Raw genomic sequence first — 26,308 nt, forward strand, 5'->3', positions numbered from 1 at the left:
AGAGCGGCGGAAATCGAGCCTAAGAATACGGGAGAAAATACGGAGTACCGGAAATACATATTTTCGGTATACGTAAATACCGCAAATTGTACCTGAAGAAGACTGGTTTGACCAGCTGGAGTACACCAAATTTAGAATCATCCTTCTTTGTATTGGTCTCTGCTTCGAAAACGGCTAGAAAGAGCAATTATTAAATTGTAACTTAATTGTATTTAATTTAGTGATTTCATACGGTATGTGTGTTTTGCCGCCTTTCTTTAAAGGCCGGTCCTCACTTGCGACGCAAGCATAAGCACAAACACAAGCATAAGAAGCTTATGCGCTAGTGAGGAGCGCTACGACATAAGCATAAGCTTTCTTCCTATGCTTATGCTTATGGTTAGGAAGGATGGTAAATATCAAAGAAGCAAACAAACAGACTAAGATTTATTTTTGAGGCCCTTGACCCTGCACATCTCTTGTTTTATGCTCATTGACTATGCATGATTAAATAATCGCAATGCTTCTATTGGTTAGTTGTATGATCACACATAACCACCTTTTGCATTTTGCAAAGTTTTGTGCAGGGTCATCCCCAAAAATAGCAAACAAAAACATACAACAAAGAACTTTACCAAGTTTCTTAACCAATTCCGTCGATTAACTATGGTTAAGTGAATGATAATTCTTGTGAGCTATTATTGAAGTCTTTGCAGCCCTCATTACCCAGAGCATAGTTATTAGAGGGAAATGGTTAGAAAGGCCGGTAAACATCAAAGAAGCAAAAAGACAGGCTATCAAACACGGAGCGAGCCTATAAAAGGCAAGGATACGCCACCTTTGAAGCACTTTGTTGGCTGTTTTGTGTAATGATAGAAGGCCGACATAACGATCGCACAACAGTAGCAGTCGTGGAGAAATAGCATTTTTTTCGTTAAAACAACGGAGTCGTTTACATAGAATAATTTAAGGAAAATAATTAAAATACAGTGAAAATAACACTTATATTCAGATTTATGAGCGTTATGATTGTGTAAACAAAATGCAAATTGAACAATCCCTCAAACTGTTCTATATTCAATTCAAGAAACTGGAAACAAAAAGTACTACAAAGAAAACAAAGAGAACTTGAAAAATGGCAAAGTGAGATTTCGCCTGAATATCGAAGTTAGAAAGGAGAAGGAAGACTCGTGGCTGAATGCAATAAAGACAAATATTGCGTGCGTAAAAGACCGACTGAATTTTAGCTGCAAGAGTACAACAGCAGCCAATGCTCACCATGGAATCTCTTTTAGATAACTGGCTGAAGAATAACCATATTATTGTAGATATAATATATTATCTTCGCCGTGTGCTTGTATCTGGATATTTCACGAGTTTTAGTTTCCAAACTTATTTCTCAACCGCGTTAATCCATGAAGGAGCAAAGACACTCCACTTTCTTTTCAGGCATCAAAAGTACTAGAGAAAGCATTTTATAAACGTGAGTAAACAGCTCGAATTCATACGATACGCCTTCACAAGTGGAAGTAAAAAAAATATGAAGTTGAAATAAAAAAATTCAATTATCTTTCTAAACTATTCTCCTGAAGCTATCATTCATTTAGTTCAAAAGGTATTGCTTACTTCTAAAATGAAACAGAAAATTACACCCGTCGCTCTCCAGAATTTTGTGGCAACGCGCTAAAATTAGACCTGAGTGAATAAGCCTATCAAATGGGAGCATTGGTCGTCCGTGATCGTGACTAAAACATCCCACAATTTTGTAAATTAAATTTCTGCCTAATATAGTATTTTAAAATGTTCAGTATACAGATTTATTTCATTTTAGCCGTTAATTGTAAATATTGTACATAATTGTAGTTTGTATGTTACTGTATATTATGTTGATTTCTTTTGCGATTTTTTTCTCGGAAAAATTAGCTTGTATAATAGCTACTCTTAAATTCGAGAAAAAAAACATAAAGTTCATGTATATATGTATGTATGTATATCACACGAGTACATACAAGTGACATACGAATACATACCAGTAACAAGCGAGTACATACGAGTAACATACGAGTAACATACGAGCACATACGAGTGCATACGAGTACATACGAGCACATACGAGTGCATACTAGTACATACGAGTAACATACGGATACATACGGACACCCACGGTAACAAACAGGTTTTATTTGGATTTTAGATGTACTTATGTTAAGAAAATAACCAAAATTTGCAAATTTGAAAGACAGTTAGACTGTTTTAACCCTTACTTGAGGAAAGGGAGAGGGGTTCAATTGTGATAACAGGTTTTTGGGCCGCTTAAGTTGTTACCCTTGTTATTGGACTTTCACTTAACTGTTAACTGTTGGCTTTTTCATGGTTACGAATATCGGCAAATTCTCCCCTCACACAATTCATTGAGCGAAAAGATCCCTTCCCCCGTAACAGCACGCTACACACACATCCCGAAGCCTTCACTATGCTATTACTTCGAGGAAAATAATTCTATGAGACATTTGGGCGCGCTAAATCTTGTGTGCAATCGTCGTAATCTGCGTTTATTGAACGCGCAACGTCGCATCACATCACATCAGCGATCAGGTTTGTCTGTCTGTGTGTCTGTGTCGCGGACGTATGTATGTGGCACACGCGCATGTGTGTGGTACCCGCGGGTGTGTGGCACTTGCACGCGCTCGCGTGTGTCTGTGCAAAACATGACCCGCGCACATGTAAAAATGTAATGTGACGAGAAAAAATGTTACATGTGGAAATTCATTTACTCCTTCTTCTACTGATGAACCAAAAATCTGTGCGTATTCGTAGAGAGTAAATATTTCCTTCTTAAAATGAGTGACTGCATGTTGGTTCTCAACATTTAACGTCAGGAGTGATTATAAATTCTAGTTCCCTTCGAAATCTGGATATGAAGACAGATCTTTGATGTTGTTCTCTACCTTGCAAAGCGATTGTGCCATCAGTTCCAATGACTTGTTAGATAAAGTACCCTCTGGCACATCAGTGGTTTCTTTTGCCAAGGACTGTAGCTCTCTCGCCTTCCGTGAGCAATACTTCACGTACTCCAGCACCTCATCCACCATAGCAATCGCTTCATTAACCGACTTCTGTGGTTCTCTAACTGTGCTTTTTCTGAAATGAATGTTAAAAGCCTTCACCAGGACTTGTGACTTTCCAAGGAAGTCTGCAATCCCTGTCAACGGTCTGTTGATTAGTTTGACCGCGTCTGTAACGTAAATGTTACGATCAAATTCAACGCAGATTCCAATTGGTTGACACAGTTTCAAGTATGATTGTGAACCATCACTATCACCTTTACTGTGTCCTGCAATCACAGCAACAGCCCCAGATTTAAAGAGCTCAACGGAGTGCTCTTCCCGGGTGCTCTTCGCAGAACAAAATATCTTTACCAAACCAAGCAACATTCACTGCTCGTGATGATATGGGTAGGCAGTCACTCCCTCTAATGATTCTTGTTACACCCTGTGATGGAAAAGAGACATGAAGAACACCATCCGCACAAACAGCAAGTTCATCCCCTGAGAGTGCCAAAGAACTAACATGTTCAATGTGGTCCACATGGTCTGCAAACCCCCTCTTTGCAGCAGAATCCTCAACTCCACACTTTTCCATAATCATCTTTTGTAATTCTCGGGCTGCAGCTTAAGTTTAAGAAAAGTTTACAATTTTCTGTGTGTATTACAGCATTTTTTGCGTTAATATACTTGATTTCGATGATCATAGTCTGCTAATTGGACGCCATTTTTATCTTTCCCGCCACGTGCAAACATGCGCATATCATTCCATCAACAACAAACCACTTACCAGGAAAACTGACAGGACTTAACAATAAAACCGTGTGGAGCCTGGAAGCTAGAACGCAGAAATGAAAAATGTAATGATTCTATGTGTCTACGGAAGTCTAATGATGCAGAATTTTAATTCTTTATTCAAAAGAATAGGTTCAATTAAGCGGTGGTGTCAAAAATAGGGTAAGAGAGCCCTAAAAATAAAACTCCCTTTCCCATTTTTGAAATTGTTCATCCCATTCCCAGTGGTTGAATCCCAGTCCCAGTGCAGTGAATTCCATTTTCCCAGCCCAAAAAATGGCAAATCCCAGTTCTCATTTTACCCCTTCACGCCCCTCTTTATTGACTATGCATGAATGACATAATCGCAATGCTTCTATTGTTTAGTTGTATCAGTACACATAACCAACTTTTTGTATTTTGCCAGGTTTTGTGCAGGGTCAATCCCAAAAATAGTCAACAAAAACGTACTTGTAAACAAGAACTAACCAATTTCGAGCACTCGTGACACCAGCCCTCCCCGAGAAGAATATTATATTGTGCAATTACATAGAGACGAGGCTAAATTTGGGGAAGCAAAATGGCGGCTTGTTGTTTATAAATGTTATATCGACAAAAGATATGGACGACCTGGAAAATAATGCGGAGGATCTTCCTGACGGTAACTAGCTTTCATAATTTTATTGCATTTCTTAATCTTTCTGATGAAAACAGACACTGATATTGTAGTGCTTTGCGCTGTCAGACATTAATGTCCTCAGAGCTACCATTCAAGATTTGAAGCGAAAAGAGCACCAGCTTTTAAAAAGTAAAGAACAAAGCGAAATTGAATTTGGCCAGAGAAGAGCGAAATTTAAAGAGCTTTATATGGCAAGGGAAGGTGAGAATGCTTCATCTTTGTTTTTAAGATCGATGCTTTCGCTAGTTAGACAGATCATCAGATAAATATTTACTGCTGTGTAAGTTACATGTAATTAACTACACTGTGTCTAGGTCAACATCAAGCTTGTGTATTTCTAGCTTAATTCTGTAACGTCCTTCTACTGTGAATGTTTGATTATTAAGAAGTTATGTTATTATGTTTTGTCAATGCATACCTTCTTTCATTGCATAATAAACCACACATTTGTACAAGTGTAGCTTAAACACTATACAAACTGGCCGTATCTTTGACGGGATAGGTTAGATTTATACCTCACTTGCTTTTACTGGATATTTTAAAACTAGTTTTCTTTAATTTATTGAAGTTTATTATTTAAAACAGTGTGAACATCGTTTTGCAATTTAGAGTTATTACCAACTACGTCGTGGTGTATGGAAGATGGGTGCCTGGGATGTCTGGGGGCCTCCACTGTGACCAGCCAGTCCCTAGACAGTATAACACTCCCATGGCTGGCAGTCCCCGCAACCCAGCCATGAGCCCCCACGCAGTCTTCCAGGCATCCGTCACACTGAGTTAACAGTGGAGACAGGGAGGGGATGGGTGGGGGGGGGGGGGGGGGGGGGGCAGGAAGATGGCAAATGATTAGACCAAAACTACCGTTCCAGGTACCACCATGCTGGAAAATGCTAGTACTGTGGCGAAGAGCACTGAGCATGCAATACTATATGAATACCACTGAGCGGAAGTACAAGTTACTCTTTGTCATTAACTTTGTTAAATTGCATTTAACAGCATTAAAATTCTTGTAGGATGCAAATTGGTTCAAATCACTACAGCAAGAGGTTATGAGGCCTTTTTCTAAATCAGCCTGAATCTGAGAATCGATGTCAGTTAATAAAAGCCAGAGGGAGTTTTGACCAAGATCTAGTTACCAATTATTAGGGTGCATGAGGTCTAGAATAATATCCGGTGTATGCATGCATGAGCTGTGTGTAGTGAACCATAGAGCCAAACCTAAGAGAAGCATGTACCATTAAATAGTGTTATGTAGCTCTGCTATGTTCCCTATATGTATGCTATAAATTCAATTTTTGTGTGCTCAATTGTTTCTGTAAGAAGATCAAAGATGTTACATTGTGTAGTTCCAGAAAATATCCATACCCCCATCACAGAGGGAATTTCACATGAGACCCTTGGCCCTACTCATTTTGTGCACCCAAAAATAACCACCCCACCCCTCTGGAATTTCCAAGAGTATTATGTACACCCCCATACCCTCTGGAAAAATTCATTTCTTTTAAAGTTAAGTTACTAAGATAAACATTCCAAACACTAGGTTGTCTGCATTGCAGATCACTCCCGTTTATAATTCTCAATTGATTGTAGCATCTGAAGATATGCACTAAGTAAATAGATATAGATTAATGGTAACTTGTCAAATTACGTCCCTCAGTGACTATGTCCCTGTGAAAATGTGGTACATACAATTTCCATTAAAAGACCAATAAGCTGAGTGTGGAAAAAAATTGACACCATACTTTTATCACATTTTATCGTGAACATGATCGCTAACACACTCGTGAAGAAAGCCAAATATTTTTGTAGCAAAATTACAAACAAATGGAGAGAGATAAATAAGGACAAGAAATTCTCAAGTTTCTGAAATCGTAACATCATTTCTACCATTAAAAAGAAACTAACTTTTATGAAGTAAATCACCTGCTACTTGACAAAGATCAAAGTGAAAAACAAACTTGGCTAGTCACCAATGCCTGTCAGTCCATAAGAAACTTCATGTAGACTGGTAAAAGTAATGATGGCCATGACCATGAAACAGCATGTTCTTTACACTTAGCTTCCAGAGTGTTTTTTGAAGAAACAAAACTTATTTCAAATATAATGCGATTCAAATACAAGTATTCAAGCTACTATGTTTTTCATGATGTGAAAGATCTACTTAGTAGGTAGCGAAGGATTTTTGACTAGCCAAGGATATCTGGAAACTAAATTGACCATTCAACCCCCTCCCCTCTGGAATTTCCTGCCCCCCCCCCTTTGGTATTTCCAATTCCCTCCGTGGTGGGGATAGGGATATTTTCTGGAACCATACACTGTACATTCATAAAAGTTTTTTTTTATTTTTCAGAGGAACTTGCAAAAGAAAAGATAAGGCTTAAGGCATCTCAAGAAGAAGCAAAAAGATTAAGAAATGAACTTCAGAGTGTTCTTGCTGAAGGTGATGGATATCGTGCCGCTGCAGCATTGGCAGAGAGCTCTCAGAGAGAAGAACTGGAGACATTGTGTGCTAACTACCAAGAGGAGATAACATCTTTACGGGCCATTATGTCTGGTAAAGTATTATAATGTGGATTAATTATTCTGAGTTGAGATAAGAGTTTGCTAACCTTTTATCTTGTTTGATAAGCAAGAATATCATGTGGTAAAAAAAAATACCGTTATGTAGTGTTTTATTTCTGTGAGTTAATCCTTCTTTTATTGTAACTACTTATACTGTCCATATGTTACATTTTATGAGTTAATTGTAGGTTCACATCAGCCTCGTTGGCTGCCAATGTTGTAACCTGCATTACTAAATAAAATGATGATGATGATGAGTTCATACATTTCATATCTAAAGTGGTATGCTTGTAAACTATGGGAACAAATGAAGAAGACAATAGTTGACCCACACAATACAGTTTTCAGACAAAAATTACAAGGGACACTTCCCTGATTATTTCTCAGCTTCTTTGCGTTTTTTACTATTGGGTTACTGTTTATTTTAATTGGAACTCTAATCTGCTCAACCTGAAAGGAAATCATGCTCTAAAAAATACAAGTTTTGCAAATTCTAACATGCGATGTTCAAGTTGGTTTGTTTCCAACGCTAATGACTTAAACATGTAGTCTAACATGTTTTCTAAGAATGGGAACTGATCCATTCTTACCTGCTGAAAAAGGGTTGTAATTCATTCAAGCATGTAAAAATGGTCCATTCACTGAATTTCTCAAAATTATGTTTCTAGCAGTGCACTACAGAGGGTTCAGTGGTGGCCAGATAAATGAATCATTGACTTTTGTTACTGACTAGTAAAATTAAAATATATGTTTTAATGAATATATGGATGAATGAAATATTCATTTTACAGTTGCATGTTTCCCAAGAGGGACACCTCTTTTATTCACTTAACAGCCCATGTGGAAAAGAAATATTCAATCTCAGCTTATTACTAGATGTTTTGGGTTTCCTTTTCATAGTTTTTTTAACAGGTTCCAATAGCCAAACGTTTAGGGTCTTAGCTTGAGGCCAAGATCGGCCTATAGGCAAATAAATATGGTATACATGTATCTTGAACTCTGTCATTGTGTCAGATGATGCTTCTACCTTTGCATTTAATTTAAATCGTAAAAGGAAATATGGTAGGAGCATTATCAAGAGGCTTAAAATGTTGGAGATATATTACGATCGTTATTTTCATGTATTACAGAGGCTGTGAAAGAGGCAAAGGAAAGTGCTGCTGAACATTTTGAAATAGAAAAGCACAATCTTCTTGCCAGAAATCAAAAGTTAGAAAATGAAGTAAAGAACTTAAAATCTCTTCTGTCCTCTGACGAGGAAAGCAGTAGTAGCAGGCCTAGAATGTTGTCAGGATTGTCTGATGCTGTAGTTGGTGCCATAAGACGGAATACTGCAACAAGTGAGAGCTCTTCAGTGGATGGGGAAGCAGTCACAGATAATGTAAAATCACTTGAAAAAAGCATGAAAAAGGTATAAAGTGGTCCAAGCCAAATACATATTAAGTATCATGAACTATCAAGTGTTTCTTGTGGATACAGGTTTGATATGTTGTCTGAAATTTTATTGAAAATCATTATGGAAGGGATGCTGTCCTCTTCATTAGCTGACTAGTGGATTTTATTTATCACCATGTTAATTGTCCATCAGGCATGTCTTACCTTATGCTGATGGGTAGTTAATATTTTCAGTCGTTTTGGTAGATGAAGCAGGCCAATCATTAAGGCCTCAGTTACACACAATAACCACAACATGCCCACAGGGAACCTGCAAATTATATTTTCTTTGAATGTTCATGAAAGGAGAGAAAGAAATATCAACACAAAATAAGGGTGCTGTATCAAAATAATTTCCCCACTAGCTAAAACATTTGTATTTTGTTGAAAGGCCCAAGAGGATGCCGAGGCATGGAGATCAATTGTTATGCCACTGGAAGAGGTAGGTTATGTGTTTGTTTTTCTTACAAAATTGACCTCTTGTATCAAACATTATGAAGTCGTTAAATTTGTTGTTGATGAATATTTCTCTACAGGAAATATCATTTCTGAAGGCAAAGTTAAAAGATGCACAGGAAAAACTGCAAGTTGCAGAAACAAAGATTAAGGTGTGTTATGATGTGCTAATGAATGAATCTACACTTTAAATTATACTCAAAACTGTCTTGATGTTTAAGACCTACTCATTTAAATTATGGAATGTTTTATAATATTGTTTATAGTGATTTTTTTTCCAGGAAGGAGAAAGCAAAAAGCATGACAAAAAGTCTGAAGATGAAGAACCCCTATCAAGAGAAAAGTTTGAAGAGATACAAGAAAAGGTAATGAAATTTATTACATATGTTTTTACATAATCTCACAGAGAATTAGAAATAGTATGCAGTGAATTATTATTAATAGGACTAGGGGACAACAAAAGAAGTTTAGAAACTACAGTAGATTTTTTGATCAGGTTTAGTCCAGGTCTGGCTCCATTTACTACTGCATTAAAAGGACTTACATTTTGAAGAAGTTTTCTGACCAGGTCCAGACCAGACCAGACCATTTCAAATCCTAGTTTAATTAGCAAATTTCTTGGACAGGTAAAGGAATTAAACCAATACCTAGAGGCAGAACGATCCTCACGAACGGATCTGGAAATGTATGTAGCTGTTCTAAACACACAAAAAGGTTAGTCAGTGTGCTTTTCTTGATTTTATAGACTGGCAGAGTCAAGTCTAATTCTACGCCAAGCTGAGTGTTACTGAAATGTCCAAGTCATGTTATAACCTACACTTTACAGTGTAATTTGTTGCCCTTATAATCAGTAAGAATGAACCAGTTTAGAATTAATGTCAGACAATTTAGAACTTATCTGACATGATCTTTATATTTTTTGATTTCCATAGGCTCATAAGGCTGCATAATTACCCTTAATTCAAGCTATTTAAGGCTTCAGGTAGCTTTCAACACAAAGGCAGAACTTGTTCCATGTTTTTGCTCCAATTTTTGTTTTGTTATGTTTTTCTTTTTGAGGTGTCCTTCAAGAGGATGCTGAGAAATTAAGAAAAGAGCTTCACAATGGTCAGTATGAAATGTACTACATGACCGATGTACTATGTACCTAAGCTGAAGTCAACATAGAAAATGTCTCTACCTAGTTTTCATAAATTTGCTTTCAAGCAAGTTGTGGGAATTTTACCATATATATACATATATATATATTAATGATTCAAGACTATTGCGCTTGAGAGAAAAGTTAATTTTTCCTAAAATCTATGTGCCTTATAAGTGAAGGACTTTGTAGATTACAATCACTAGCTTTCAGCATTGATGAGAGGATTAACTTTAAGGAATTGCAAATTAAGTGCTAGATGAACAGAATGATATTTTGACCTCTATTGAAATGTGTGATTTAACGCACTGAAAAGTAATGGCATGTTTTTCAGGAAAACACTTACTTTAGACATTCAGGGCTTGAGACTAATGCTAGCCATCTCTTCATAAACCAGTAAAGAGTCAGATTTGCCTGGTAACTTTTAAATTTTAACTAGCCCCATTGGTTGAAAAAAACCCAGCAATTGTGAAAGTATTTGTTGAAATCAAAACTTTGCATTGTTGTCATTTGTGATAGCAAATGCAAAAGTTGAACACAGCACTTGGGAATGACAAGAGATAGATATCTCAAATTTAATTAATTTAACCTCTCAATATCAACAGTTTTAAGAGTCAAAATTCTGTCCATCTCTTGTGAGTTGCGGCGATTGGCATACAGAAAGAAAAAATAGTACCAAAACCTGAATAGTGGAAAGTCTTGCAGTTAAAACGTATTTACTGTTAAGCTATTAAGGTGAAATCCTATAGAAAATCCAGCAATTTCAGTTGTTAGTGGACAAAAATCTGGTACCAGAATAATTTTATGTATTTTACAGTCCTTTTTACATTAAAGATATAAATAGTTGGCTGAAATAACACTGAAAACAATTTCCCATGGGAACAAGAGAAAATAAATTTCAAAGTTCAGAGAAATTGTGCAAACACAGGTAAAATTTCATCCTCAGTTTCATTTCACCAGTACTTTCAAGTGATTCGTACAAAGTTCAACATTTTGTTTTCAACGTTTGGTGCTGCTAGAAATGGTTTTTTTTAGAAGATATTTAAAGCATTTGTACATATGTTTGCAATACGATGTAAATAATCTTGGTACAAAGTTTTTGTCCATGTGTTACTTTAACTTCTGGTGAATTCCGTCTTAAAATCTGATGTGTCCAGTGGAGCAGTGTACATGTATTAAACATTTAGTTTAAAGTTCTGACTATTTATTAACTTGAAGTTTAAAATGGCAAATTATCTATGATAAATTTTATCATTTCTTCAGTGTGTAGATTGTTGGAGCAGGAAAAAATGTCCCACAGTGATTTAAAGCAAACATGGGAGATGGCAAATGTCCAGTTTGTAGAGAATCTAAGAGTACAAGAGGAAGCATTTTCAAGAGTGTGGAACATCCTTACACCTGATCAGAGAACAACTGTTCAACAACAACAGCAACCCCAGGTTGGCCAGCTTATTGATCTACAGAGTCCACAGACCTCCCCACAGCCAACTAATCAACAGGTAGTTTATTTTGGGTCAGAACAAAATGGCTCGAGTACCAAATCTACTTGCATTACTGAATGTGAAATTTGGTGTTAAATGGAACTGAAGTTAAAGTTCATGTCAAATTTCCAGAGATAGGTGCATCAGTTTTTCTGTATGGTTATTACTCCACTGTGGTTTTAGTGTGCAAATACATATTAAACATGTATCAAGTAATAAAAGATACCTTGTGGATGTTTGGATGTTTTAAACCTACAATCGTGGACAAAAGTCCTTGGGACACTTATGTAATGTAACGGATTATCTGTGTTTTAGAACTGAAGTATGAAGAAAACGCTGCTATATCCTTTATGAATGGGTTGCTGTCCCCACTCCCCCCCACAACACAATGTTGAATATCAGCTGAAATTGCACGTACTAGTTTTCAACATTGTATGGGGGGTGGGGGGCAAGGTTAGGCAGGTGAAGTTGTATTCGCGCCTGGCGTGTACACAAAAGCGCCAAAAGTGCAAATTTGTCCCAAGACTTTTGTCTATGATTGTAGCTATTGTATGAAATTGTTGAGGCTGAATTTGAAACATCTTAAGTTTTATCGGGCTAGTAAAGCCTTGAAGTGAATATTTCCAAAGAACATCTACCTTCAGCTGATAATTCCCTGTTTTGCACACTGAAGCATTGGAGTATTTACACTGGTTGACTGTTTTAAGCTGGGGCTACTTACATAAGACTTAACTTGATGTTTTTCCTTCAATGCCATTCATTAGTTCTGCACTATATTTCATCATACATTAGCAATGTAGACAACTGTAATGTAAGACACAACAATATGTACATCTCTCTTAGATTGTGATGAGCATAATTTTTATTTTTATTTATTTCAGTGGTCCCAAAACACTGACAATGTTCAGTCTCTTTATCTCTGAAGAAATATTTTCTTCTTCTTAATTAGTATTTAATGAGTATTTCTAATCCTTTTTGGCTTGTAATGTATAGGTTTGATGCAGAGCCCCTCTCGTGAAATAATAAATTAAAGTTATCTACTAATTTTACAACTGAATTTGCCAAAGTTGATGACGTTTCATGTGGTCATGTGGTACAGTAGGTTTGATCACTTGTTCATCTTTGTTTCTCTAGCCAAGCTTAGTTCCCTTGCCAGCACAAGTGACTGCTACAGACTCCTTGTCAATATGGGACAGTATTCCCACGGTCCCCTGCACAAATCAACTGGTGTCTGAGGCAGAGACTGCTCAGAGGACATCTATAGAGACTGATGGCAAGGAATCAGGAGTGAGGAGAGTTCACTCAGCCTCTGATGTAACAATGAGTCTTGAGAGTGAGTGTTAATCATACTGTTAGCCATTATTGTACACTGGTCTATTACAGGTCATGGTCAGTTAAGTTTGAATAATGGGTAATTGTGAAGAAGAGGTCCCAAAAGCGACTGTTGGTAAGCTGTCAGCCGACAGGTTACCAACAATCTACCGACAAGCTACCAACAAGTTACCAACAGTTTGCTAAAACAAAAAGTTTGCTGTAGAATAGACAGGAAAAGAGTATCTCACCTGATCAACAAAATGGTTTCAAAAACCCGAAAACAATAATTATTAGCAATACATCTCATCAGAAACTTACCATTCGATGGTTGGCATAGAAAATATTGATTGTGAAATATTCTTTAAATCAAATTTTACTGTGTACCTAACAGACAAGAATGTCCTAAATTTAAACTGTATAAAGCAGATTTCATCTGAAAGTGAAAATGAAAACAACAGCATAACACTTTCTTGTACAAATCATCTTACCATGCAATTCAAATCCTGACATAATTTGAGGGGGAATGATACATAGTTGACCTTTCCAAGGTGGCATTGCCGGACAGTGCTGTATTCGCGTAAATGCTCTGGTCATTTTCTGCAGTCAGTTAAGTTTGCTTGTCAATGTTCTGTAAGAATTGTTTAATAGCAGATTTTAGAACTTTTTGCTTTTTGTGTCTAGTGAAAGCACTAGACACAATGTAAAAACGATAAAAAAGATAGCTAACTACTTCATATACTGCAAAATGTGACATCATGCTCCAATAGTTTCAAGGAATTCTCCTCTCATGACAGATTACATGAACAGGAAAACCACAAGTGAAAATGTGTAATCAAATCGATATGTCTCCAGTACTCGTCAGCCTGCTCAAGTGGGTGCCCGAGCAGTCAAGGCAAATATTTGGACCAATCCTCTTGCAATTAATATTTGTGTCGCAAAATCTTTGTATTACGAAAATTAGCGTCATTTGAAATTCCGAGCAGTGTGGTTTTGAGTTGAAGTGTTCGAGAAGAAAGGGATGAATATTTTTGCCCTAGGTGGTTTATTTTTGCGTCACTAAATCCAAGATTAGTGTCATTACGTACATTACCGTCCCTTCAAGACACAGTGGTTCTGAGTCAAAGTCTTGACGAAGAGAGAGGTCAAGATATAATTATTTTGCTTTCACACTGTTTCACAGAAGGAGTTGGGAAGAGGGTATTGTGGTGAGTGAACCAGTGCTGTCCATCTTTTATTGACCTTTGTTATGTTTTTCTTCAGAGATACTTTTTTACTATGCCACGGCTTTCAGAGTACTTGTCAATGTGGAGTACTGAAATACTTAAAAAGAAAATAACGGCGAAATGAAAAAGCAATGATGTATAAAAGAGGCAGAAAGAAACACCTGATACTCCACTTTGCATGAGGGAAACAACACTACAATACTTTTAAAGCTTTTCAACCCAATAATAGGAATTCACAAAATAGCAAAATACAAAGATATGTTCAGAAACCACAATTACATTACTCACAAGAAATTTCTCAGGACAACAATGTCTGCATGTAAACTATCAATCCCCAGTATCCACCCTGCACTAGACATGTGTTTGCATTGCGGACTTATTTTGTAAGGTAGGTCCACATCAGCTGTGAACCCAGCTAGTTGTAAGCAGTGATTACCAAAACTCAGAAGTACATTCCTTCCTATTCAGTTTGTTATATATCTCGGTCGCAATTTGGAAAAACAACATCAAGGTAAGTGTTGCATACTACCGACAACTTACCGACACGTTACCGACAGATCACTGACAGTCGGCCGACTGTTGGTCTGTGTTTTGGCCAAAACCTGTTGGCTGACTCTCAGCCAACAGTCGGTTATCTGTCTGCAGACAAACGGCTGACAGATGGCCAACAGTCGGCTGACAATTTTTTTTTGGGAGTTGTTCTTCACAGTAACTGAATAATGTGTCACAACATTTTTTTTTGTAACTGTTTTTGTGAATGTTCTGTAGTTACATTCAACCATAACCTACACACTAGTAAATTAATCTCAACCAACTATTTTTAAAATATATCACAATAGGAGTAGCTCCCTAAAGTATTCCTTTTTAAGGTTAGTTTTGAGCAAAATAATTTGAGGTAGGATTATAAGCTTGTTAAGCACTGGATGTGATTTCAGGTAGTAATAGTCAAGTTGCCAGAGCACACTCAGTAGAGGAGTTATTATCATCCAGTCCAGAGCCTTCAGCTCCCTCAGATGTTGTACCACCAGAAGGACCCAATTCTCCCCCTGCCAGACCACAGCCTCCCAGCAAAGGACATGGGAACAAGTTTGATTGGAAGAATTTCCAGGAAGCTGTATGTTGTTCATATTTTGGTGTTTGTCATTTTTTGGACTGGATTGTTTTTCAAAACCAGTTTCATTGTTGGAGTGCTTTTCAGCAGTTGTTTGCTCCAAATTTTTCATGATTACCTAAAACCACAAACAAAATGACATCAGGACTGACTCTCTGTAGTGAAGGTACACAAGAAATCTGAAACAGCAATTTTGAAGTTGATGATGGTTAGGAGTTGAGGCAGAATCATTGTGCTGTAAACAATGTACAAACTCTTGACTTAATTGCTACAAACTCACACTGAGTAGAAATAACTGTTTTATCCATGGACCTAACAAATAATTGTGTGATTGTAAACTCTTGTGTTACATTTAGATGGTCTTAGGAAATAATACATTAAAATTGACATGTTAATTGTAGTTACTTTAAGTTACTTGTACCCAGCTTTAGTTGACATCAAAAGTGACATTTTGAGCCCCAAACACTACAAAGCAGCTGCGAAAGTTTTTTATTTTCGTTAATATTGTTGATACACATGCATTTTTCAGGTGAAAGTTTCTCATGAAAGTAGCTTGAATAGGTCATGTGCAATGTGTGGTAATTATGAACGACAGCTTCAAAAGTTGCAGGATGAAAATCAGAAATTTCAAAATTTAGCTTCCAACTTACAAGTGGCACTGGATCAGGAAAAGGTCAGAGCTTAGTTATGGCAGCCATACCATAACTATCCAGTTTGAATACCTTTAATCCCAATTTTAGATATTTTAACCCATTACTTATTGCCTTTCATTTCCTCTTGATGTTTGGTATTAGAATTTGGTGGTAGATTGAGACATTCCGTAATCAATTGTTTTATTTATTATTCCCATCAACTGTCTACTTTACAACAGAAAAAGTACAATAATAACTAGGTTATTGTATAATGGTGCTGATTATTTACCCTCATGGAACACCTGCTTCCTCAAGTGACACTACCATGCTTCATTCTAAAAGTAATCTTGTAGCACTTCAGATATGACTTTTAAATTGCTTCACATCTGTTTTTGTCACCATCATGAACTTACTGGTAGTTTGGATGATAAATCGCGTGATTAAAGGATATCTATGTAGTATGATACAAAGAACTTTAAACAATGAAAGGTGTAATCTTCATGAACTGAAATGGAGTAAGTGTAGGTGTGTGTTGTTGTTTTTTTCAAACAGAAAGAGTTATTCAAAGAACAAAAGATGCGAAGCAAGTTGGAAGAGAGTGTCGCTCGTGCTGCTGAGGATGCACAGATGCAAATCAACACGCATTCGATGACAAACAACAAGTTGGAAAAGTTACTTGCTGGGTTGCGAGAAAACTTTGAGGCAACCAAACATGGAGCTCAGACACACATTGTAAGGGGTGTATAAAGGCCATGCATTGGCTGTTGTATTGTATTATGTGCCACATTGATTGCTGATTGCTTCAAATACCTTTTCACCATAATCTAAATTTTATGTTCTTTTACATGTAGGAGAAACCCTTTATATACATGATTTTTCTTTGAATCATTTAATCAACAATATCCCTGTGGGTTAAGCAACACAAAATTTTGTTATACTAATTAACTTTCATATTTTGTTAAGATGAAGCTTGTAGCTTCCCGGAATCAACTTACTCAGGAGGTAAATTCTTCTCTTGGCACTTAACTTAATCAGTAAATATGTAGTCTCTTTAGCCTGCATTATAATTATTTTCAGTTTGCACTGCTCTCATTACTTCATGAAAAGCCTGAGAATAACACATCCTGGTAATGCAAACATTTAGCAGGTCTACCCATCTCAGGGGCAGTTTTGCAAATGGTGAAATATATTGCAGACCAAACACCTTTTGACCCTTGAGCAACTGCACAGAATGCCTGACTTAGGTGGTCACTTACTACAGGTCACACCACAGGAGGTAGAAATTTGGAGTTTTTAACATATAGAACAGAAACACCTGTAGATACCATGCAATGCATTAGAGCTTTTCTAAAGCCAACTAAGAAACCTCTAGGGCCACATATGTCAAATTTGGTAATAAAGAGTACTTTATTCATGTCGCAAAACATCCCATGGCTCTAATTCTGAGACTGCATGTATCTACAAGTATTGTCATGTCAATCAGATAACGTTGACAAGCAATTGTGACCTTTCACGCGAAAACGTGCATTAACGACTTTCCGTTACACGGGTGAAACGAACGGCCATCGAACGGGTTACAAACGGGTTTCAATGAGTGTTCGAACGGGTGATTAAGTATTCCGAACGGGTAGCCTAGCCGTTCGAACGGCTCAGGAAAAATTGCGAACGGGTAGCCTAACCGTTCGAACGGCTCAGAAAAAATTGCGAACGGGTAGCCTAACCGTTCGAACGGCTCAGGAAAAATTGCGAACGGGTAGCCTAACCGTTCGAACGGCTCAGGAAAAACTGCGAATGGGTAGCCTAACCGTTCGAACGGCTCAGGGAAAATTGCGAACGGGTAGCCTAACCGTTCGAACGGCTCGCAAAACATTCCGAACGGGTAACGAAACAAACCGTTCGACCGGCTCATAAAAAATTTCGAACGGCTCATAAAAGACTTTCGAACGGGTGATCTAAACGTTCGAACAGCTCATGAAATCTTCGAACGAGCAGTCACGAACGGCTTAGAAACTTCATGATTATAATTCGTTTAGTTTATTTCGAATGGTGCCGTGCCGCTACACATCTCACTTAAAATAATTTCGAGCGGATGGCTGTTAATCATTGAAACTTCTCCTGTTACTACTTTATTTCACCACTGAAAGCCAAAGAAAGTAAACCTGAAATGCAGAGAACATTCGTAAGTGAGTTTGCTAAGGCGGAACTCGGAAGAAAATCAACGGCGAATGCAAACTTGGTAAGTATTTGCGGTGAACTTGTGCGTGTTTGCATAATAAACAACTACTGACTGATTTAAAACAACAATACAGCTGTCAGAAGGCGTCATTTACATGGACTCCAGGCGTCTGTGTAATTCTTTACCTGGTATAAAGGGAGAGAAGTCGAAAAAATTGTTCTTTGCCTTTGCAAAATAATAATTGTCCAATGTAACTGTAACTGACTCGTTGATTCCTTCTCGGCGAGAGATTCTCGCGCAGATAGAAAAAGCTGGATTCTTTCATACACGGTCGTTTATGGGAGTCTTTGTCAATTCTTTGTCTTTCAGTACAGCCCAAAAATAATGCACGCGCAAGAACTTCTTTTTGCGTCCGCAAGCGGGCAACTTCAGATTTAACCTACCGTCTGAACCGCCTAAGAAGTAACGGATGATTGCAGCCGTTCGAACGGCCAAAGAAAAAGTAAAGTACGGATGCGCATTTGATGAAACTTCGAATTCTTTGATCGGCGTGAGCTGCTGTTTGCATGTTCTACAAAGTGTTTGTATCTATCAAAACATAAACAAATGTAGCCGAAGAAGAAGATGATTCTCACCACTTCGTCTACTGTTTACTACACTGTTTACAATTATTATTATTATTATGATGATGGGTCCCGGAGTCCCAGACCCGCGGCGTGAAATGAGCTTGTTTGAAATGGTTTTTTCTCTCCGGAATGTTCCTTGTGGCAAAGGCTAAAAATACATCGTATTTACTGGGAAGTGTAACCCAAATTTTACAACAAGCAAGCTTCTCAGTCGACGGAAACAAGCACAGGACTTTGCATGCATGACAAAAGCGTGACTCAGTTTTCACGCATTGTTAATGTTTGAAACTTAATGCAAATTCAGGGCGTCACAACAACATGATTGTTATCTTACCTGCTCATCTTACCTGTTATCTTACCGTATGTTTAGAAACGCAAAATATATTTTCTGCAAGAGCTCTTCGCCTGTAATAATAACTTTGCGAGAAGTTTTTAAAATTTACAACATCGTAGTTCTCATTTGTTTACACAAGCAGCGGTTCAGTGTGAGCTTTGAACGAAAGTTGTCTTCGCTCACAGATCACGCAAGAAGAAAACGAAAACAGCACTTCTGAATCGGCATTCGGAAGCAAAAACCGTTGGATCCCAGGCTAACTACACCGTAGTTGGATTTTTCTGCGTGGACTGTTTCTTCATGAGCTTCATTATTTGGAGATATTTTGTGATTGTCGCGTAATCTGCTAGCAGACTGTTCAAGTGATCGAAGGGCTTTTTTCCTTAGGTGACATGAACACGCGAGTACCCGAACAGGTTAAGACAACCGCTCGTGTGCCTAGATATTTTTATTCCTGAATGGATGATCAAAGCCGTTCAACGTTTTACTGAAGTCGTTTGAACAGATGGATGTTCCAGCGAACGGGTGAGCAAGTCGTTCGAACGGTTGGATGTTTTTAACAAACGGGTGAGCAAGTCGATCGAACGGTTGGACGTTTTTATCGAACGGGTGAGCAAGTCGTTCGAACGGTTGGACTTTTTTATCGAACGGGTGAGCAAGTCGTTCGAACGGTTGGACTTTTTTATCGAACGGGTGAGCAAGTCGTTCGAACGGTTGGATGTTTTTAACAAACGGGTGGGCAAGTCGTTCGAACGGCTGGACGTTTTTATCGAACGGGTGAGCAAGTCGTTCGAACGGCTGGACGTTTCTACCAAACGGGTGAGCAAGCCGTTCGAACGGATGCAAATTTTTTTGAACGGATGACCCAGGTCGTTCGAACGAATGCAAATTTCTTTCAAACGGCTTTCAAACGGCTTCTAAACGGAATTCCGTTCGAAAACGGAAAGTCGTTATAGCACGTTTTCGCGTGAAAGGTCACAATTATCTGACAGCTAGATTTTCCAATTTCTGCTTGGCAAGATACAGGATATTGTATCAAGTGGTTGTCTATGGGAAAGTAAAAACTTTAGAGAACTGTCATCTATCAGTGCTAAAAGTGGTTATGGTCACTTATCAGAGGAGGTTGCTTACAAGAGGTCCCAACTACAGTGATATGACTTGGAAACTTTTGGTATTTTTTTACAGTAGTCATTCAAGAGAGGTAGTCGCTTACTAGTGGAGGGGGGGGGGGGGGGGGAGGGACACACAGGGAGGTTCAACTGTAGGTTTGTTGATGCCAAAGTGAACTTCCTGTGAGTCACTATGCCTCTTTCAAACTTATGCGGTGACCCATTTTGAAAATGTTTGTGTATTGGGTGCCTTGTGAGTGTGTATAAGGAATAGAAAGAATGCTTTATTCTGAAGGTATTTATTGTTGACAGCTTACGCAGTTGAGAACAGACTATGCAGCTCTTCAAGACAATGCTATTCAGCAACTTACACAAATGGACTCTGATGCAAGGCTGGCTGAAATGCGTGAACAACTGATGCAAATCAGAGCTGCATCTGAGAGCACAGAAGAGAAACTGAGAAGTGAGGTTAGGAGAAACGGGATAAAATGTGAACTGGTATTAGAAAAAGTTAAGGTAGAAAAGACAAGTTTCCTAGTTATCTAATCTATAGTTTTTTCCATTTTGTGTAACTAAGTGGCACATTTGTCTCATGCCTGAGAGGGAGTAATATTTTTCCTAGTCACTTTGTACAATACATTGTAGTTTAAAAGCTCTAGCTCTGATGAGTCATCTCATTCCACCTAATGCTGACAACCTTTTTCAAGAGTACTATCATGTGTTTAAAGCATCAAAGGTTGTTTTCAACAAGGAAATTGACTAACTAAACAGAGTTAAACTGAAATGATATATAGCTATAGCTCTCCAAAGAGTGCAATCAAGCAATCAGAATGTTATTTCAAAGTTGAAATTGTGTAAGAGAAGAAAAATCTTCTCCTGATTATTGCTTCAGAAATTTACATTAATTAGTCGAGCTGAAATATACTGTACTTAATGTAGTTATGGCTTCTAAAACCCTTTCAATGTTACAACAAGAATCAAATACATCAAACATTAGACACCAGTGGGGGAGGGGTAGTGCTGGCTTCTTGTACTAACTGATATGCTTGTGTTACTTGAAGGTGTCTTTCCTTAAAGATCGGGTTATGGCAGAACAAGTTGCAAAGGACAGTGTGGAGGCAATGCTTCAGGGAGACGTGGATAACATCAGGGTTGAACTTGGTATGGAGGCAGTTTACAATTTAATGGAAATTAATTTATTGTGTACTCAAAGAAGAAACTATTAAATTAAATATTCTGGATAATTGTGACAATGAACTGGTTGACTCTAGATAAATATTGGCTGACCATTTGTTGTTGATGTGTGATATGGTTGAACCTCTATAACCAACCTCATAGAGCCAAATATTACCAGAGGTAAATATTGAAAATGTTATTTCAAGTGGTGATTTTTCTTTCAATTTATAGATAAGTTACGGACAGAGCTTGATAAGGAAAAAAGTGCCAAAGAGGAGGTATTATTAATAATATAGCAACTATAAGATGACTGTTTCTGACAAAGCTAGTTGCAATGGACAGTACTGCAGCTGCTAATGTGCTTGGTACATTTGGAATAACTTACCTTCCTAATACTGAATTAAACTGTTTAAATTGGTTTATTGATAGGCACAGTCTCAGCTTAGAAAGTCCGGTCAGTCACTAAAGAACACAGAAGACAAATCTAACCAAGTCATCATTGCACTCAGAGGACAGTTAGATGAGGCTACTGAAGAAAAGGTGTGAATATAACAGTTTTCACTGTCATCATTGTCTTACCTCTTCTCCATTTCATCTCTGTCATCATGGTCACTCTCTTCATCCTCATCATCATCATCAACATTAATTATAATCATTTTCTTCTTTGTCCTCCATGCTTATTGTTATCATGACCATTATCATAGAAACAATTGATCTATCATATACCTATAAACATTTTACAAATCACAGGCAGGAGATTTTTGAAGAATGTAGTCCAGAGAGTTACAAGAACTTTTGGAATATCTCCCAAATCATTTTGAGCATTTTCCATACTTATATCAAGTGTAACAACGTCATTTACTTAGACTTGGCTTTATTGCACTGGTTGATATATTTCAGCTAGATGTGACATTGTTGCTGACAGGCATTGCAGGGCTGTCATTAAGGGCTGTAACCCGTAACACCTACTACGGCTGAGTATGCTTGACTTTCCCGTGATGTTATGGGTGAAATTCCCAGTTGTTGATAGAATTCACCCACAAAGTAACAAGTTTGCTACGGGCGTGAAGAGCAAGGCAACAGGTGACTCAAAACAAATAGTCCTGATTAGCAGGGCTCCCAGAGATCAGCGTTTTCAACCCACATGCATTAGAATCATGTGTAAGGTGTGACAGTTTATTTAGTTATCATGATATTATTTTTGGTCCAGGCAAACGCTATTAGGCAAATGGCTACAAACTTCTTTTGCAGATCAAGATAGAAGATGAAAATAAACAATTGAAGAACCAGTTGCAATCAATGACAGAACAACTCAACCAAAGTGAAACTGTGCAGAGAGATTTTGTACGCTTATCTCAGTCTTTACAGGTACATCTAAATAAAATGACTTGGCAAAATACTGAGAAGGCAGCTACATGCTAACACAAACACAGCTGGGCCAATGTTCACTTGTTGAAGTTGTTTTCAGGATTTATTAAACTTCAATATTAATGTCATTTAAATGTGGAAGAAGACAAACACAAAACAATCTCTTCTGGCTTGATAACTCATAATTAAAGTTCTTATCGTACATGTACTGTGTGATTCTAGAGCCTTTACAATGACTTATTATGTGGGTCTGTCAGTTGTTATTTTTGTTGCCCTTGTCCTAGATGCAGATTGCCCAGATCCATGAATCAGAAACAGGAGTTCGATGGCAGCATGCTGAGGATGTTAAAGCATGTCAGAATTGCCAAAAAGCCTTAAAGTCAAGCAAAGACAAGGTTGGTAAAATCTTGATAAATTTGAAAAAAAATTAACTATTTGTTACAAAAAATGCTACACAGGAAGATATTGATATGCAGACCTAAATACTTTATACTTTATTTTCAGTTTATTTTGTGATTGACTGGCGTGATTACTTTTGTTTTGGTTTTACAACACTGAAAACTGCTCAGATTTAAAAAGCAGTTTCCCACTAAGTAAGGACACTATTAAAAATAAAATTCAACATAAAAAAATTAATGTTATTTACAATTAACAACTTAAATTAAAATTCAAAGCTTAAAACTTAAATTTAAATTTGCCTCCCCGCTCCTGAATTTCAATAACAAAATTGACAATAGTCAGGATTTGAAAAGAAGATCCCAGAACTTTCTCTAGCTGATAGTATGATCAAAGCCTTTTTAGAAGCAGGACTGTTACCTCTAACACTATTGATGTCTTTTACATGCAGCACCATTGCCATCACTGCGGCAAAGTATTTTGTGAACAGTGTACATCCAAGACTGTTGTGGGAAGCAAATCATCCAGGCCACACCCAGTGTGTGATAAATGTTATGTTATACTAAACAAGGACTCTACATCTACATTCTATGATACAACCCTGGCAGATGATAAAAGGTGACTGTTGTGAAATGGAGTCCTATGGCTCAGTTACGTCACACAGCAAAGGAGGAGGATAGTGGGGCATGACAGTTTCATTATCTTACTACATGGCGATAAGAACAAACTGACAATTAGTGGCATCATATTTATTACCGTATCAAGGACAGAGCCTCTTGTACTTTTTTGTTTCATTTGTTTGTTGGGAATGTGATCTAGGGCCTCTGCAATAAAAGATCGTAAAGGCAGTCTGTCATAAACACATCAGTACACATAAAAAGTATCTTTTAAGTGAAACACATCTGGTCAAAAGGTGAATCTGCCGATAATTTACATTGTTATGATACACATCTGTACACCCTAGGTTGGGTCACAATATCATGTCATAGATTTATTTCATACATCTTAATTACTGGCAGTCCTAGTTTCGCTGGCCCTGTTAAAAATAGTGGACAGGTGTTGGGTACAAGAAAAATAAGTGTTTATGAAATATAAAAACAATTTTAATATAGTCAAACCACTGATGGTGGAAACCATCAATGGTAGTATTAATGGGGACTCAATTATTATCTCAGCCATCTAAAAATACTGATATAGGTGCTGTATGTCTTATTATTACACAATATAATTATGACCATGTTGTCAGGAGTGTGTGCTTTACTCCCTTGTCAAGTTCAACTTCTGTATGAATATTCAGATGCTGAGCCCAGCCAACAAATTCCATCCAATGAATATAGATGGTGTTTACCATTATCAAGATTAGGTTGTCGTTATCAATAAAAGCACTAATACTTAAAAACCTTTTTAAAGGTTAATAACTTAAAAGTTATTAACTGGCCATGAAAATGATTTCATTTTTCAGTGTATTTTACATTCTAGAGTCGATAACTGAAAGTTTTGTTGATCATACTTTATTCTTTCTTCCAATCTCCAGAGGAGGTTGACCAGATAAATTATTTGAATTTAAATGAGCAAGAGTATATGAGTGGAATTTCTTTGGAGAAGAGACATTACCAATGATTATTTGGGAAGTAGCATCTTTCAGAACTATACATTACATATTAGCTTTTGGCTATTAATTTATCAGTGATGTAATATGTATTAGGCAGCTGAGGCTAGTTGCACAGTTCCATGTCTATTTTCAAAGACAGTTGGATTGAAAAAGTAGTTTGTTCACAGTTTCATAAACAATTAAGTGATACAACCATAAATTAAGGTAACGAACTTAAACTTATCACTCCCAAGAACATACATATGAAGCAGCATTTTTCTGTGAAAATGAAGTGAGCAGTTGAAAATTTCAGTCATTCCAACCACATAACCTCTAGCTTGTGATGCTGATCTTTGATAATCCCTTTATAAATTATCCTAAAAGGCAACTAATTTCTTAGCCATCTCATGATCTGGTAACCACAAGCTGGTTCAGTCCAAGCAGTCTTACTAACAGTAATGTTGGGTGCTGTGAAGTAAGGAAGTGGTTGGGAAGTATGAAAATTTTTTATTTTGCACTATAAAATATTTTTCATGCAACAGGCTGTAAATTGTTGTCGGAGGGGGGGGGGGGGGTATTATAAGTGAATTTTGAAATCTTAAAATTAACAGTTTTCTAGTTCTTGCAAATGTTGAAAATAATGGGTATATTAAGTGCTGTGAGCTGAACATGTGGGATTTCGGCTTTTCCATCATTCTGGGCATCTTATTTGCAAAATTAATTTCTATTTCCCTGTCTTGTCTGGTACATGTCATTTGGATTTTTCCAGGCAAACTGAACTCTTGTTACTGTCTTTTTAAAGGGAGTGAAATAAAAATGGAACATTTTGTGAAGTAGCCTGTCTGATGGATGAACTTCTCTCTTAGCCTGTTGCCTGCCTGGCTATTTCCCAGGCCAAAACCTTGCTTGGTAAAATAAGCAAGTCATTCTCATCCCCAGAGCCACCTGTCTCTCGTTCCTAGTGGAGCGACAAAGGTGCTACAAGAGACAATGATTTGATTGGCTGAATGCTTTGACTAGATTTTCCCTAATAATTGTAACACTGCTTCCTTCCCAGAATGACATACTTACAGAGAACACAGTGATGAAAGAGGTGATATTTTTACATTAAAATTTATTAGCAGAAGCATTTAGTTATGTTGCCTTATAGTCAGGCTGTAATCATGTTGGTGCCTCATGGTCCTCTAGTTCCATCTTAAAGGAGCTACATTACAGTTTGAAAATTTGAGCCTAAATTTTTCAAGTTTGTCATTTGTAATGCATGTTAATCTTTACCATCCTAAATCATCCTTGTTTCTTTATGGTTTATTTGTTTGGGGTTCTTCTATATAAGTAAACTATGATTTTAGGGTTTCCTTTAATAAAGGTGACTTTGTAAATGGCCAAAATAACTCAAAGTACCGTGACTGAGCTCATTTAAATCCCTATCATTTGCGGCAGATCCTTGTGTTTGCAGGTTTGATGTGGAACACTCAAGCTTCTCTCAAACCCAATAATTATTGCACTCTGATGGAAAACAACAGATTTTGTGCAGATTTGGTATGTAATGTTCATACTTAAGATGTTTTCTATTCTATTCCAACCTTTATTTTGGTTTTCTACAACAATGTAGAAACTGAAAAGTAAACATGATAACAATACATGGGAACATGTTAGTCCTGTCACAGCTAGGTTGAGGTGCAGAGAATTTTGGGAATGACAATTT

At 37.3% G+C, this 26,308-nt stretch overlaps 2 protein-coding genes across 4 annotated transcripts; one reads left to right on the forward strand and one right to left on the reverse strand.

The window, feature by feature from the left end:
• Positions 1–2,567: 2,567 nt before the first annotated feature.
• LOC149096726 (uncharacterized) lies at positions 2,568–3,533 on the reverse strand. The gene has a single exon (XM_089279428.1). The coding sequence runs from the start codon at positions 3,411–3,413 to the stop codon at positions 2,874–2,876; it is 540 nt and encodes a 179-aa protein (XP_089135554.1). The 5' UTR covers positions 3,414–3,533; the 3' UTR covers positions 2,568–2,873.
• A 620-nt stretch (positions 3,534–4,153) lies between these two features.
• On the forward strand, positions 4,154–25,436 carry LOC110046459 (rab GTPase-binding effector protein 1-like). Of its 3 annotated transcripts, none has more exons than XM_089279425.1 (22): positions 4,157–4,458; positions 4,543–4,677; positions 6,827–7,030; positions 8,169–8,449; positions 8,864–8,914; positions 9,009–9,080; positions 9,210–9,293; positions 9,555–9,642; positions 9,988–10,035; positions 11,330–11,565; positions 12,682–12,880; positions 15,020–15,198; positions 15,725–15,868; positions 16,380–16,559; positions 16,791–16,829; positions 20,385–20,540; positions 21,134–21,233; positions 21,480–21,526; positions 21,678–21,788; positions 22,500–22,616; positions 22,907–23,011; positions 23,464–25,436. In XM_089279425.1, exons 1-22 carry the CDS (start codon positions 4,419–4,421, stop codon positions 23,632–23,634), a joined length of 2,787 nt encoding a protein of 928 aa, XP_089135551.1. In that variant the 5' UTR covers positions 4,157–4,418; the 3' UTR covers positions 23,635–25,436. The 3 variants fall into 3 exon arrangements, with proteins under 3 accessions (XP_089135552.1, XP_089135551.1, XP_089135550.1); XM_089279424.1 differs by having other exon boundaries at positions 4,160–4,458; positions 22,901–23,011; XM_089279426.1 differs by lacking the exons at positions 22,907–23,011; positions 23,464–25,436 and having other exon boundaries at positions 4,154–4,458; positions 22,149–22,526.
• Positions 25,437–26,308: the final 872 nt, after the last annotated feature.

This window comes from Orbicella faveolata, unplaced genomic scaffold, assembly GCF_042242905.1.
Source record: "Orbicella faveolata isolate gen_17 unplaced genomic scaffold, um_ofav_v1 contig_47, whole genome shotgun sequence".
NCBI classification, from domain to species: Eukaryota; Metazoa; Cnidaria; class Anthozoa; order Scleractinia; family Merulinidae; genus Orbicella; species Orbicella faveolata.

Excerpts from the sequence above, each read along its gene's own strand:
- LOC149096726 (XM_089279428.1), bottom strand. The coding sequence starts at position 3,413 with ATGTTGCTTGGTTTGGTAAAGATATTTTGTTCTGCGAAGAGCACCCGG.
- LOC110046459 (XM_089279424.1), top strand. The coding sequence starts at position 4,419 with ATGGACGACCTGGAAAATAATGCGGAGGATCTTCCTGACG. Across the intron at positions 12,881-15,019 it reads TGTAACAATGAGTCTTGAGA|GTAGTAATAGTCAAGTTGCC; the intron begins GTGAGTGTTAAT and ends ATGTGATTTCAG. Across the intron at positions 22,617-22,900 it reads GCTTATCTCAGTCTTTACAG|ATGCAGATTGCCCAGATCCA; the intron begins GTACATCTAAAT and ends CCCTTGTCCTAG.